The 15,324-nt window shown below is 38.8% G+C and overlaps 1 protein-coding gene across 1 annotated transcript; it reads right to left on the bottom strand.

Annotated features, from left to right (window-relative positions):
• Nucleotides 1-1,513: 1,513 nt before the first annotated feature.
• Nucleotides 1,514-11,226, bottom strand: LOC118432211 (caspase-2-like). Its single transcript, XM_035843740.1, has 9 exons — nucleotides 11,181-11,226; nucleotides 6,692-6,834; nucleotides 6,114-6,287; nucleotides 5,400-5,619; nucleotides 4,665-4,850; nucleotides 4,164-4,273; nucleotides 3,419-3,536; nucleotides 2,205-2,354; nucleotides 1,514-1,788 (listed from the first exon to the last, which is right to left on the bottom strand). Exons 1-9 carry the CDS (start codon nucleotides 11,224-11,226, stop codon nucleotides 1,514-1,516), a joined length of 1,422 nt encoding a protein of 473 aa, XP_035699633.1.
• Between the last annotated feature and the right edge of the window lie 4,098 nt (nucleotides 11,227-15,324).

Below are 15,324 nucleotides of genomic sequence, written 5' to 3'. Positions count from 1 at the left end.
GGACCTGAACCTGGACCTGATTCAGTATGTGGAAACTTGTGAATGGACGATACTCCAAACAATCGGGTCTATTTCACAACAAAGAAATCTGTTTTGTGGAGTATTCGACTCCAAGTTGCGTTTTTAAAATCCTACAAGGCTAACTGCATCGGTACTGTTGACTGTGAAACTTGGTAGAAATAACTATAGACTCTACTCTACTGCGCTCTTGTTATTTTCCTCGACCGACAAGCCCCGAAATGTGTGAATGCCTGATCATATGATACGTATTACGTTCATTTTCTAATATTCCAACATCCGGTCTACCTAATTTTATCAGGTTCGGTTTTTTCTGGACCGGTCTAATAAGAAAAAAAAAACACCATACCGATACCCACCCCTAGTAAATATTTATCTAACTGAAAATGATTATCTACTAAATGCGGACGGCACGTCAGTTGCTGCCCTCCGAAAGGGTCATTAACCCCCCCTAGCGAAAAATTGTGTAAACACATGTAGACCAGTTTATAGACCATAAAATAAAGGAGCAATACATAGCAAATTAACCAGTCAGAATAGCACAGAGCATGGAGGAAAGATCAGACCTCGCAGGGAGGATTGATCATCAATACAGTACTGTACAATAAAAGATTGAAAAGGTTTGACATGCCAAGACTTCGATGTTCCACAGTAATAACGTTCGCCAAAAAGTACAACTTTTTTCACTATATAGCTAAATATATGTAACCTTACTTTGCGTTAAGTATGCATGCTCAGATTTCATATGTAAGTTGACTAAACACTGTGCCTAGGAAACTACGTAATGACGTCAAAAACGTAAGCAAGGGTGAGTACAATGCATGCTGATAATGAAACATGAGTAAACTGACGCATTAACATGGACATTTCTATTATATACAGTATTACTCTAATTTCATCCATTGATGGTATTATTTGTACTTCTAGATATGAAAAGTGTATAGCATCGTACAAATGACATATCTTCTACATCCATGAAAAATCAGGTTGGTGATATAAATGCAAAGACTTTCTAAATCAATAAAAACTGGAGGTAGCACATCCTGAGTCAACGCCTTTTTGCTAACTTCCAAACCACTGATAGCGACTATTTTGTGCTGCACAGTATTAAGTATCTCGATTTGATTTAACAACATCTAACAACACAATGTGCTAGCGCTGCAATAAAACGGGACATAAAAATGGTATACAATCGTCGGAAATATGTTGTAAAGAACAAAAACATTCTTTCAATGCCAGTAATGTCTTTTTCGATCATATGTTATCTTTACAATTGAGTGCTAGCTAACCCACTACCGGGACAAAGGCTCGGCAATATGGTAAAAGGTATTATTCAACATCATAATAGTCTGGTCAAGTTTTGAATGGATCGAAAAGTTATTCCAATTGTTATGGTTTAATCCAACATTACAGCCAATGATGAACGACAGTACATACATTCTGTCTTCTTTTTTTTCTGTTCTAAATACGAGGATAGGTCTGCTATCAAATGTGTTTAGAACTGGCATTTCTTTAACTTGTCCGCCACATCCTTTTTACCAGTCTGAACAAGTGCCTCTGAAAGATCCTCCATTGTAGCATCGTCTCCATGCTTGTCAATCCACCTGTCCAGCACCACAATACACCTGCGTCTGTGGTCTCCGCGCAAATCTCGAATCTCTTCAATTTCTTCGTGGTCGAAACCAAGCTGACGGGCCAGATCGTCCCAACTAGATCGGACATTTTTACTTACCATGTCAACACACTTCCTGATATCTGTAACACCACCACCTGTGTGAAAGTAAAAAAGAAACAACATTACATTCAAACCGAAATGTTTGTCCACTTCTATTAGAACTGATATTGAATATTTCATACGTGAACGTTATGCAACAGTTGTACAAGGTACAAAGTATGATAAGAGCAACGATTCTACATGTAGGTGACTATTCTCATATGCATATGAAAACGTTAGTAAATGGCTAGCATTAAACAGACAACGAACTGTCAGCCGACCGATACATTTTTACGACTAATCTCTAATGGGGCTGTTTGGGGTCCAAAGTGACCCTGTTGTGTTTTGACTCTTTCTGATGGTTTTGTCGTCATGTGTGTATGCTCGACAATTATCATGATATTTTTTTATAAGTGACCATAAGAGGTAATGATTCAGAAACAATGAGTTTGATATGTAATAATTTACCTACCTGCATGTGTAGACGTACCTCCTTTCTTCTTCTTTCCTGCTGATTTGACTTTCTTTTGTCTTTTTGAAGAAGAGACAGGACTGTCCTCGTCTGATGAGTTAGAACGGTCAGTGGAATGTTGGCGCTTGGTCTTGCGAGGTATGTTTTTACCTGAAATGGCAACATTACGTTGGATGCTATTGCACATACATGTGTAGATTAATAAGAGAACAAATTACATACACTGGAAAGCGTCGGTGTCCCAGCAAAATGGCCCCAAAATAGTCACTTCGAACAGTTAATCACAGTTCTTGCCATGATTTTCTGTGTTCTTGCAGTTAGAAAAACAAACATATTAAGTTGTAAATGAGATATCTCCTGCAGAAGTGACACACGCAACTCAACTGTCAACATATAGCATCATATAGCAGAAATTATAAATGTTAGCAAATGTGGACTGCGCATTCCCAGTGTTCTTGACCTCTCATACCATTACTTCAGTCCACTACCTTGTATTACATGTACTTGTACATGTACTTTATTGACAAGTGTTCAAATTTACTCACTTGCAGACGTTGATTTGGTACCACTGCATGAAGGCTGTGGTGACGGTAGTCGCTTTGTAAGTGATTTAGACGACCTCGATCCACTTGAATGCTTGATGGGAAACGGCGCACCTAGAGTGCAAATGATAATACGTAATAAAATTAGAACGTAATAACAGGTAATTATCAAAATTCATAGTCAAATATTTGGACATGCTACAGGCATAGCGTGCATAGTGTTTTTACCTTGTCACAAACGATCACATAGATATATGTATTCAAATCTTACAGCGGAATGGGCTAAGTTACAAAAACAACTGGCCTCTTTAATATTTGGTGTCCAGTCATCTGAGAACATAATATGCATAGTTAGTATACTGTACCTGCTTTATTCATAATTTGCTGTTCAACATCAACACAGCACTTTAGAGAATGTCAATTTTTTCAAGGACATTAATTAAGTACATTTTGCCTCAAAGTGTTCATAGGAACATCGCAGACGTAAACCAAATTTGTATCAAAAAACTAAGACGAAAATTGCCAAAATCTAAACTGAGAAATTGCTATTGAAAAAAAAAATTCCGTTTTTTAGTGCACGTTTTTGATGGTATTTTATTGTTATAGATAAATGCTTCTTATCAGTCATTGCAAAAACGTAGTACCTCCAATAGAAACACCAACAGGACATACCTGGGAAGAAGTAAAGCATCTTGTGTAAACTGGAGACGAACTCCGCCACTTCCTTGCCTCCGCGGATTTCCGGTTTGGTTGAGGATGATGCTGTCCGTTTGGACACTTCCGACATCACCTACAGATGAGGAAAGTCGGGAGAAATAGGTATTTGTCTTCTTGTGACACTATACTTCACATTACTTCGATGTAGGTTAGACATCCAGGTAATAAGATACACCAAAAAGTAGTTGCTTGAGTAACTACTTATTGGTGTATAGTTCACATTCAAAAAAAGTGACAAAACAGAGTTTTATAGTTAACGTGTGACACCAATACTGTTATCAAACCCCGTAAAATTCGCCTTGAAAAATGCATCTAGTGGTGGTCATGTCAATAATGTCCTTTATTTCAATGTTGTCCGAGTACAATTGTTTGCAAATGCATGGCTATTCAGCATTACAGCTTACTAATGGGTAACTGTTCCAAGTGTTCGTGTGTATAACTGTGTCTGTTTCCTTGATTGTGCCCAAACAACATAACAGTTATGAAATTCGATAGTAGTTAGTCCCTGGCCTATTGAAGAAATAGCTAGATTTTACACCTCCCGGTGGATATAGCTGCAGATCTGTCGTTGTAACTGTATGGGTATCTTAATTTGAGATTAAAATATCATAATAAGAATTGCGTGGATACTCACTTAAGCCAGACAAAAATATTAATACATTTAGCAAGAGGCATTCCTTACAGTAACTTGTGTTCCTACCGTTGTCATCAGCTCGAGTAGGTGTTTGTCCTTTGCCTGATTCATGAAGACCTCGGTGATCGTCTTGATGAACCAACTGCCGCTCGTGCAGTCCCTAAAGGCCTTATGATCTACAGAAGTTGAACGACGAAAGACAAATGTGCAGGACTAGGTGAATAAGGCGCTGCGACCTAACATTGGCCATAGCACACAGCGAGCCAGAATAGACTGCAAATGTCGCTCTGTATCTTTGTCGCACGTAAGGAGTGTGCAGGGAGCGCCATGGTCACCATCACCTCTACGACTGTTTTGAACAGTCGCCTTGTGAGCAGCGAGTATGGCGGCCCAGGGATGACTGCAAAGGGAACTCCAAAGTAGCGCAGCCGTCCCCAAACTTTTTATCTATGTATACATATCGATTGAGGAATTATGGCAAAAAGTAGACAAGCCGAGTCGTTACATTTATTTCTGAACGAAGTCAACAAAGCACAATGTATGTGCTAACTTTAATTTGCTACTTACCTAATTGTGTTGCGTAGCCAAACAACATGTCAGTTCTGGTTGGCTTTGTCTCAGGTCCGTCACTTTCATCCTCCTCTGTCGTGATTTGTAGCAGGCTTCTCATCTCACTCTTAAGGCCGTTCCTAAAGACGGGTTCTAAAGTATCCTCATCGTCTTCAGGTACAGCCACACCTTTGTCCACTTTTCCTGTTAGCAAAAATCAGTTATAATTTGATCGGCCAATCTCCGTCTCCCCAGTTTGCATAATATAGCTTTTCAAACAACAACATTTCCAATGGTGATTAAAATATATTGATGCAATGGTGCTAAAAACAAAGCGATTCTGTAGGTATCACACATCAGACGTTGTTTAATCAAGATTCGGTAGTTAGGTAGTTACGAATAATGCAAATCAGGACATCATTATCATAACAAATATGTTCATTCCACCATGCTAAATGATTATAACCATTGTTAATATGATATTAACAATAGTCACAATAGCCATATGATCGATGTAATACGTCATTTACAAAATCAAACAAGGGTGAAACAGATTTTGAGGATCTTTAATTTTGTAACCAATGGGTACCTTAAACTATCTTGACAAGGCTTGTGCATCGAAATTATCATTTGTCTGTAAAACAGATAACTCTGACAAGGATACATTTCTAAAGGACACTTCAAATACGTAATTGTTCTCATGACTTAAATGTTAAAACATTTAGAATAAAGATTCAAGAAAGTTTCACGTACCTCCGCGGCAGGCTTGTATGAAGAACAGCTTTGGTTTTCCAATCAGTTGAGGGCATTTGTCGTTGTCAAACATGGTAAAGATGTCCTCCAGTCGCACAGGTTTGTTGTCTGTTCCCGCAATGACGTTTCTGTGTCCATGTGACATCAGCACCACGACACAGCAGTCCATCTGACTGTGCTCTTGTCGCTTAGAAAATGCGAGGATTTCGTCTTCTATCCCCTGAGAAGGATAATGTATAATTCCAATTATGTAGATGCATTAGTCGATAAATTTACGTTCGTACTGCGTTCATCAAAGAAAAATGGACCCGCGATTTTGTAGAGAGTTGAAAAGTAACTCACCAAGAGTTCAGAGACCTCATTCGTCGATGAAACAATTGTAACGTTTGTAAATTTGTAGTTTTAGTTTGTCCCCTTGATTATGAAAACAAACCTGTAATTTGCAATCTACTTAAGCAAAAATATATTCATTATAAGTCTTCCAATTTTCCTGCCTAACTGCCATCAAAAAATCAACACAATAGCATGTATAGGTCAAAAGATAAAAACAAGAAGCTCTGATTCATTACCAGGGGGCCCAAAGTTGACCTTGTCTTCCCTACACCTATCCACAGGGACGTTCAAAAGTTATGATGTAACAAATATCCGGAAACACAGACACACACAGCGACACACCGAAAACTATGCCACAATTTTCCAGTCCTCAACACTTACCTTTGCTGTGATGTTCTCCAAGATGTACGTTTCAAATGACAGGCCCTTGAACAAGGCTGTAACATTGCTAAGATCGACGTCTCCACCTTTTCTAGGTGGTCGTCCGTTAAACTTCGTGTTGCTGACGATTAAGGCACATCCCCGTGGAACATGGTCCATCTTGTACACATCCTTCTGTGCAAAGGTACAGAATGTATAGGTAAAGAATGTACAGGTACAGAATGTATAGCAACAATCATAAGCATCATCAAAATTGTGACTTAAATCCCACAATATACAGTGTCAACATACTTTTTTTTCAACCTTACTTTACTCAACATTTGGGGAAAATTCAACATTTGAAGAAAATTCTAGCCATCACTTGAACTTCCTGCCATTGAACTTGCAAAGACAAGACACAGGATATTTGCACAACCCAGCTCTGTAAAAAATGTGCATACAGAGAACAAATAAGTATAGGAGAAAATGACATACATAGGACAGAGATAAATGTCCCTTAGCATTCAGGACCACCAAAAAAAAACTACAGCCAGGGAAGCCCCATTCCGTATTAAAGGAAACGATTATTGTAAGGTTACCTTCTGTCTCTGTTGGTTCCAAAACCTTCCAGAACAGGGCTCTACGATCACTGAGATTTTTCCATCGTCCTCGTCAGATGATGAGTCTGAGCCTGTACTTGCCTTGGACTCGGAGCTCTTCCGGCCACCTTGGTTTGGCTGGCCTGCGTTGTAGGAGGGTATTTATTAACCGTTATTACCTAACAAAGAGACTTAACCCTATCCAGACTGGGCTTTTTGGGCCTTCCCTGGCCTGGGGGGGGGGGGGCTCATTCGACCCCCCCTTCGTATTTTCAAAACGGCTTACTGTACGATCACCAAATTTGCAGGGGAAGTTGTGCTCATCGAGTTTTATACTTCCAGAAATTTTTATATTATCATGACGTAATATGACGTAATTATGACGTCATAAATTGGTATTTTTGGCTAAAACGGGGAATTCCCATAATACTTAAATACCTCACTCAAAAAGTTACCAATAAAGGTTTATTATTAATATTTAAGTGTTGTAAGACTGTTGTCAAAAGCCGACGCAACGACGTCAAAATGACGTCATAGAATGACTTCATCTGTAGTTTAGCTATCCGCCATCTTGGATTATGAACCTTAAATTTTTCAAGATACATTTTTTTCAACATGAATGTTTTCTGTAAAAAATACCACGTTGTGATGAAATCTGAGTGAAAATAAGCTTGTTATACTTTAAATCATGATATTGTCGGCCATCTTGGATTTTGACAGATCACGTCATCTCATTAGCATAATTTATGAATATTTAATTATAAATGTTTAACTAAGATGTGTTGGATATCAAATATATATGAAAAGAAGTTAAGTTTAGCAAGAAAATCTTAAAATCCCATGGTTTAAACCAAACTTAGTGATTTTTGTAAAATTTGCATTTCAGAAACCCGTTGCCATGGCAACACGAAAAATCATAAACTTATCCAATTTTTTTAAATTGTTGCCAACAATATTTTCGGAAATCTCATTAAGTTTGGTTGTTCTAGCACAAGCCGTTTGGGAGCTATAGGAGGTCAAAGTCGGCGCGGGCACTTTTAGCCCCCCCCCCCCAGTCTGGATAGGGTTAAAATAATGAAGGTGATACCACAGCAACAAACACTACCCAGCATACTTTGCCTGTCAATCAATACTAACTTAAATACACACAACGCCATTATGTTATTTTTTAGCAACAGTAATTATTTTCCCTGATGAGCCTTGGACACTTAGTGAATTGCTGAAATATGATATTAGCCTTTACAGGACTATAACTGCACATCATTTTCAAACGACATTGCTTGTACTGCAGATTGCATTAAAATATATCTATAAAAGATCTAGAGAAAAAAGACGTATATATTGGACAAAATTTTACCGGATGAGTGATTTTTGACCACTGTCTGTGAAAATAACACTGGTGCTTTGACAAATATAGGGACAGACAACAAACAATGAGTATTTTGAACGTTTTCTAAATTTCAATCTAACTTACAACTCGCTGAGATCTACTCACTTGTGGTTGATTTTCCTTCATTACGGAAAGAAGGTCGCCGTAGCCTTGATCGTATTGCAGGTCGCTTTGAAATCTCGTCAGGTGAAGCGGATGTGCTCACTGACTGGTTCCGCTCCCTTGTACCTGAATAAACATTTAGGTATGTTTTGTTCATAGCTCAGGTAACTGCAGACAAACAAACATGTGTGACATGCTGCTTTTAATTTCAAAAATCAGACTTGAGGGACAGAATACCTGGTTGGAACATAAGTGTAGGGGATTCGGCCTCACGGTAGGGTGTGTTTGTGTAACGATTCCTTTATAACTTCTGCATCAATAGCCGAGGAAAACTGCTGTAACAGAAAATGAATTTAAAAAAAAAACTTTCAACACAAGGCAACTATTACTATTCAATTAGATGACTTTTGTTGAAATTCCACCGGAGTGGAATTAATTCCCTGCCTGGCACGGTAGTAAGTGCTCCCATCGTTGAGTGCTTCCGTGTCAGGCAGGAGTGCTTCCGTGCCGGCTCCCTAACCCGGGAACTCCCCCCCCCACACACTTTGCCCCTCGCGGGGTCATCTGGGGGTACCTGTGATGATGAAATCAAAGACATTAAAGAATCATAGTGGTAGTATGACGATTCATTGACAATTTGCTAATACGGGTTAAAATTATATTCCGCTTACCACGATTCGCTTACTGTAAAGAGAATTTGCGAACGCCGCTACGTTGCCCCATATGCTTGACAAATACCCAGTCGTACAAGAAAAAAGGGAAGTCTTTGCCATATTTTACAGACCATATAAATATGGCGACCGAACTTCGTTAGGTGGCATATCACTGCACTTGGGACACCGTTGCGGCACTGTTGTTATTTTCGCCAATTTTTTTATGATTTAGATATTGCGTAATACATAACAATATGACTAACAAGACGACAAAATACACAGAGCGTAAGAAAATTTGTTATTTATCTCTAAAATTCGTTGAGTAAACCCCGCAGTGCCGCACCGGTGCCCCAAGTGCAGTGAGATACCAGCTTTACTGTTAGATATCACCTGACTGAATGTTCTTTTTCCATTGGAGGTTGTTCCTGGTCATTATTTGGCATTTTCTACTCGGCTGTCTTCGACAGCTGCAGTAAGAATCGGATAGTACTCGCCCAATTACAAATGGCTTTGTATTTTTCTTGTTCATAGTTTTCCTTCGTGTTAAGAGACTAAAGGCAATCTCCTCGAACATTTGCATATCGGTACGGTCGTGCTATTTTGTAAGAGTTCAAATGATCCTGATCTTAAGGGTGAGCTGTGGGCTTTGTTTAAGTGCAAAATCACGGTGGTCAAATACGGGCTCAAAACCTCCCATGTCTAGCCGAATTGGAACCTTGTTCCACGATATTCCATCTGACGTAATTCGAACCGAACCCGTGTTCTATTTGGGGTCATCTGCGGTCGTTGCCGGTAAACACTGCTCTCTGGCCTTTTTTGTCAAACTACCTTGAATCAGCCAAAAGAGATAGTTTTTCACTAATATAAACAATTTTCTGGACAGTACATCCATGCTATCCCTTTGTTTGGGACCTGTGATATTTAACGAAACTACTGACGTTTGTGTTGGTGACCTTGAATATTGTAAGTGTTGTTTACACCGGTATCAATTACACCCTCCCACTATCCGTGCGGCATGACATGCGTGCAAACTTCGTTTAAGATCGCGACCAAGAAGAGTCCAAATTAACTCGTTGACGGCTCAAAATGACCGCCATGATTTTCGCGAGATTTCTGTTTTTGGGATTTTTAGAAAATGCCTTCGATTTGGAATTATTGGTAATTAAGTGCGAAAAATGCCATTTTTACGCATATTTTCGACTGTAACTTTGCTTAAAATCAAAAATTAAAAAATCCCAAAAACAGAAAGTTTTATTTTCCTCATAGATGACGAAAAACATAAAAAACGAGAATTTTCGATGATACATGCGGCCTATCTTATCAAGAGTTTGGTCAAATTAAAGGCCTTCCTGAAAACTGAAAATTATCATCTTTTTGAGTAACATCGAAACAAAACAGCTATCTAAATTCAAACGACAACATTCAACGTATGTAAAATTGCTAATTTAATCTTATTTCGAAAACATTTTCCTTGTCAAAACATTTTGTTTATTTTCAGATATTTTACGGGTAGCCAAAAGTAGGCCTCCAGTAACCCGATATTCTGTCGAACGCGCCTAGCAACGGGAAAGAATACCCTAGCAACCGACCGCCGTGAATACTTTGTAACTATGGGAAACAAAGCAAATAGTAGCTGACGTGATGGCGGCCACATATAGCCATGATTCACCTATCGCTTGCAACGTTAACGAAAAACAACATCACTGCTATTTCATGAGACATACCATTGTGCTTGCAACATCGGCATTCGAATCTTTGCAAACAACGAACGCAGCCCTGATGTTCAAAAGTATGCTATCTCAAAAACAGTTAAGGCCCTTACCTAGATAACGTTTCAAATCTCCGGACAATTAATGCCTTAAAAGGAGGACACTACAGCCTGGTAGAATCGGCAATGAAATTTGTTGAAAACTACTTTGGGGGGGGGGGGACATGGCGACCTTTCACACTTTATTCTTTATAACAGCATCTGGCAGGCCAGGACACACGCATTTATCTGTCTTTATGCATCGCTGCCTCGGCAAAAATGTCCATAAAATCGAACAGGTCCTTCGGTTTGTCGAAACCTACCCACATTGAAAAATATCTTACCAATCTATACATTAACTTTTAGAGTAATGCAAAAAACCCACACAAATGCACCTTAAAATAAACGGCACCGAAGCCATTAACGTCTCGGCGGAGGTAAGAGTGAACTTTACAGATGACTTTCAGGAAAAGTCACCAGGATTGGTTGCTCAGAAACTAATCCCCACGGCAGTTGTTACGCCCGGCTACAGAAGCTGGTGTAAGCGGGGTTTAACTGGTAACTTTGTCTGTGGTTTATCACAAAGTGTATTCTCACCTCTTCCTCGCTTTCCTCCGATGTCGACCTCTGTAATTTCTTTCATCTTCCTCTCTAACGGTGAACTGTCGTACTGTCCCCTACTTCCGCCTGTGCTTACGGTCGGCCACTGGTGCTGGTCAAAGCCACGGAAATTTGTCGCTGACCACAAGTCGCTTTACTGTGCAAAAAGTTTGCGAAGGCCGATACGTTGCGTCAGACGTTTTACGAAATCCCCAGTGGTACAAAATCAAAAAGAGAAGATTCCGCCATTTTGTCAGACAAAATGGCGGCCGGACTTCGTTACGGGTGGAAATCCCCACATCCAAAGTTCTCTTCCATTGAAAAGGGGTTCCTGGTCATTATGTGGTATGTTTTGGTCACCTGTATTCGGCAGCTGCAGTAAGAATCGGATAGTATAATGACCCAGTGAAAATAATTTTGTGTTTTTCTATATGTTTTTGCTTGTTCACATACATTTCTTCGTGCAAAGAGACTACAGAAGACTTTTGCACCCCTATTTACATATCGGCACGGTCGTGTTGTAGTATAAAGGTCCAAATGTACTTTACTTGCATGTGGGCAGTTGGCTTTGTTTAAAGTTGAAAAGCCTTTTACGTAGCGCTACCTGCTGGGAAACAAAGAAAAGAGTAGCAATTGATAGTGACCATAACATCTATTCACCAAACGCTGGCGGCTATAACGAAGAACAACATCACCGCCATTTGCCACGTAACGGGCCATACCAATGTGTGGCATATCGTCCAGAGTTTTTTTTTTCTAAAAACGAACGTGGACTTAATGTTCAAAAGTCTTCTATCTCAAAGACATATAATTCCCTTACCGGGCAAGTAATATCTAAAGCCATGGACATATTCACTGCTTTGTTAAGCACCTGTAAAGAGTGGTCACCCCCTTTTCAATAGTTCAATAGCAAGATCGGCTCGGGTACACATCTGTCGTTAAAGGTGCGCCACTCTAACTGAAAAAAATGGCGGCTAGTGCCCAAAGGCGTCATCTCTACCTGAAAATTTCAAGCAGTCTTGACAACACTGAGCTAGAAGACTTCCGGAGATATGTAGCCATCACAAAATGTTTACTACCACTTGGTCGAATCATCAGAGATGAAGCTGTCGAGATTTGCCGAAAGCTACAGCGTTTGGGGAAACTAGAAAAAGGCGACCTTTCACACTTATCGGATGCTTTATTGCATATCGGTAGAATCGATTTGGCAGAAGAGGTCAACATCACAGCCGCATTCGAAAATGAAGGTTAGTTCATAGTCGTCTTATTCTTTGGAATTGATGATACATCTTGATTGTTTTGTTCCTAATCCCGTGATGGCTGACCGACAGTTTTCTTTTTTGGTTTGGTGGTTACAGCTTCTGTTTACGACAGTGGAATCGATGACGTAACACGGATTAAGAGGAAAAGGAAGTCGCCATCAGGTCAGTAACTCAACTTAAAAAGGCGAACATGTATATATTTGCTGATTGACGAGAACCTACATTGCAAATATGCAGTCTGCTCCTGAACTTCGTGGTGTTAGTATTGGCGCAGACTTCCAAGACAGTTTTCCAAGTATATAAACTTGAATCGTGAAAAACGTTCGAAACACAGTTAGAAAATTGGAGTGTTGTTAAACATATAAATAAACCTTCACCTAATCCAGAATGAATGTAACACATGTTCCTCATTTGTATGTCTGGTATCTGTTCATGTCCCACCTGTCATTAATAACATTTATTGAAGTCCAGTCATAGAAAACAATTGAATACAGTTTTTTCATTGGTAATACATATAAGTCCTCATTTGCATCAAAGACGCTTGATCGCTTCTACGTGATTGAAATATAGTTATACATACATGGATACCTGAAATTTGGGGTGGAGGTACAGGTACATGTAGCAAATACCCCAGACATAATGTAGTTTTTTTGCTCATTCTTAGACCCAATGATATGTATTGGGCCCCTGTGCCCTGGTATTACAACCTTATGACTTGGAATTTGGAAGAGAGGTGCATTGGACATATGCTCTAAGGACGCTTTTTTTCATATATCGCTTAAAAAATTAGTTATTTGGGGATTTTTGACAACAAATGTATGTTTTTGGCTCCTATATGCCCTTGTATCAAAACCAAATGAGCTAAAACTTGGTAAGAACAGTGTGTAGCATATGTGCCCACTTAACTTCATTTTCATTTGCATACATTATTTCAAAGAAATTCTTGAATTGTGATTTTTTGCTATTTTTAGACTTAACAATATAATTTGGCTGCTATGCCTTTGTATTAATACCAAATGGCTAGAAATTCAGTACGAGGATGCGTACAGTTTGTCCCCACAGGACTCCATTCACACTCAGGATGAACATCACATAACAAGTATTAAATTTGGATTTTTTTGTTCAATTTTTAACGAAAAATATTTATGTTGAAAAATGGGTCACATTGAAGATCAGTCCATGGGGGGGGGTCTTTAAAAAAATCAATTTTGGAGTTGGATGATGTTTTGGACAGGTCAAATTCTGCAAAAGGTTGAAATAGAGCATTACATTTTGTGTGGAGATGGGGATGGATTGAACTATGCTGTATTTGCTTCTGAGCAAAAAAATGTCGGCCTTCTAGTTGTTTACATCTTTGCCAAAGATACCTACATACCAAAATGAAAATCCGTTGTGCCTTTCTTCAGTTATCCTGTTTGGAATGAAAAAAAAAATACTATGATCAAATACTATCATTACTTGTGCTAATTTACTCCTACTTTGTATAATTTCTATGTAATTCTGTACATCTTTGTCGAAGCTACCTATATAGCAAAGAAATGTCGTTAATCCTTTCTTAAAGTTTTGACAAAATGACCTTGCTATTCTAAAAGCAGCCACTAGGGGGGCCAAACGTATGTCATTTTTAATAAGCCATATTACTAGGTATCAAAGCTATGGGGAAACATGTTGCAAAATATTATGTAGTTCAAACTTGACAGGGGCTATCTTTGCTGAGAGGCATTCAAACAAGGATTTGAAACTGAAGTCCCTGATACAACATTACGCCCTAGCTCTTGTGTGAAAACAAACTGTGAACACCTGAACTGTACTGCATTGGGCTTTATGCTTGCAGCAACTATCTAAACTCGGCACAAAAGTTTGGCATATCAACTTTGGTATATCATATTTACGTTATTTCTGCATGAATTTTAATGTATTATATACCAATAGAAAGCTACTGTGATTCCCGTTCCTATGGTATCAACCTCGTTATCATTGGAAAGGATACCATAGGAAGGGAATCACAGTAGCTTTCTATTGATATATAATACATCAAAATGTATTTAGAAATGACTGAAATACGATATCCAAAGTTGATATGCCACTTTTGTGCCGAGGTAATGTATTTTTTCTGTGGTTGACAATGATTTCTTGAAAAATTTGTGGACAGGAATTTTGAAATGTTGATATCAGTTAATATGCAAATTTCTTTCTGTCGTCTGCTGTTATACCAAGCCATTGTTCTTGGTAGTCAGACGGGTAGAGATCTCCCACTGGGTCTGATCTATTTGTGATGTTGGGAGGATGTGCGGAGTCAATTTAGCAACTGACATCCTGGTAGGAGATAGTTTTTTATGCCCTGGGTCCAGATTTTGGATCTTTAATAAAAATGTCTGTACTTGAGTGATATACTTTTTATTACAGGTTCAAAGTTTCGGGGCCAGTCAGTGAGCACATCTACATCTGACAAGGTCTTGAAGACAAATGGAAAGCGATTAAGGTCACGGAGTAGAGGAAAATCAACCTCGAGTGAGTATAAAAAAATTGTTTTCCCTGATTTTTTTTCAATCCAAATGCGTGGAAATAAGACATGAAATCAAAGGTGGTACAGTTTATTCAGGTATTTTTTGTATCAAATCTAATTTCCGTTTTATTTTTTTTTCATTTTAGCAGGACCATTAACAAAAAAATCGCACTTACGTAATATTTCTAGTCTATTTTTACTAAATGATTACGCAAATGTTTATATGACCATCTAGTGCAATTGACATACCTGTGTAGTGTAGTTGTATGTCCAAAAGCAAAATTATGAACATGGTGTACTCTAGAGTGGCATAGCACACATGTATATGTTTGTATAATTAGTTACTTGATGAATAACTAAAGCACGTAACTGT

Source organism: Branchiostoma floridae, chromosome 15, assembly GCF_000003815.2.
Source record: "Branchiostoma floridae strain S238N-H82 chromosome 15, Bfl_VNyyK, whole genome shotgun sequence".
NCBI lineage: Eukaryota > Metazoa > Chordata > Leptocardii > Amphioxiformes > Branchiostomatidae > Branchiostoma > Branchiostoma floridae.
Note: the sequence above shows the minus strand (reverse complement) of the source record. Positions and strands in the feature narration are given on the sequence as shown.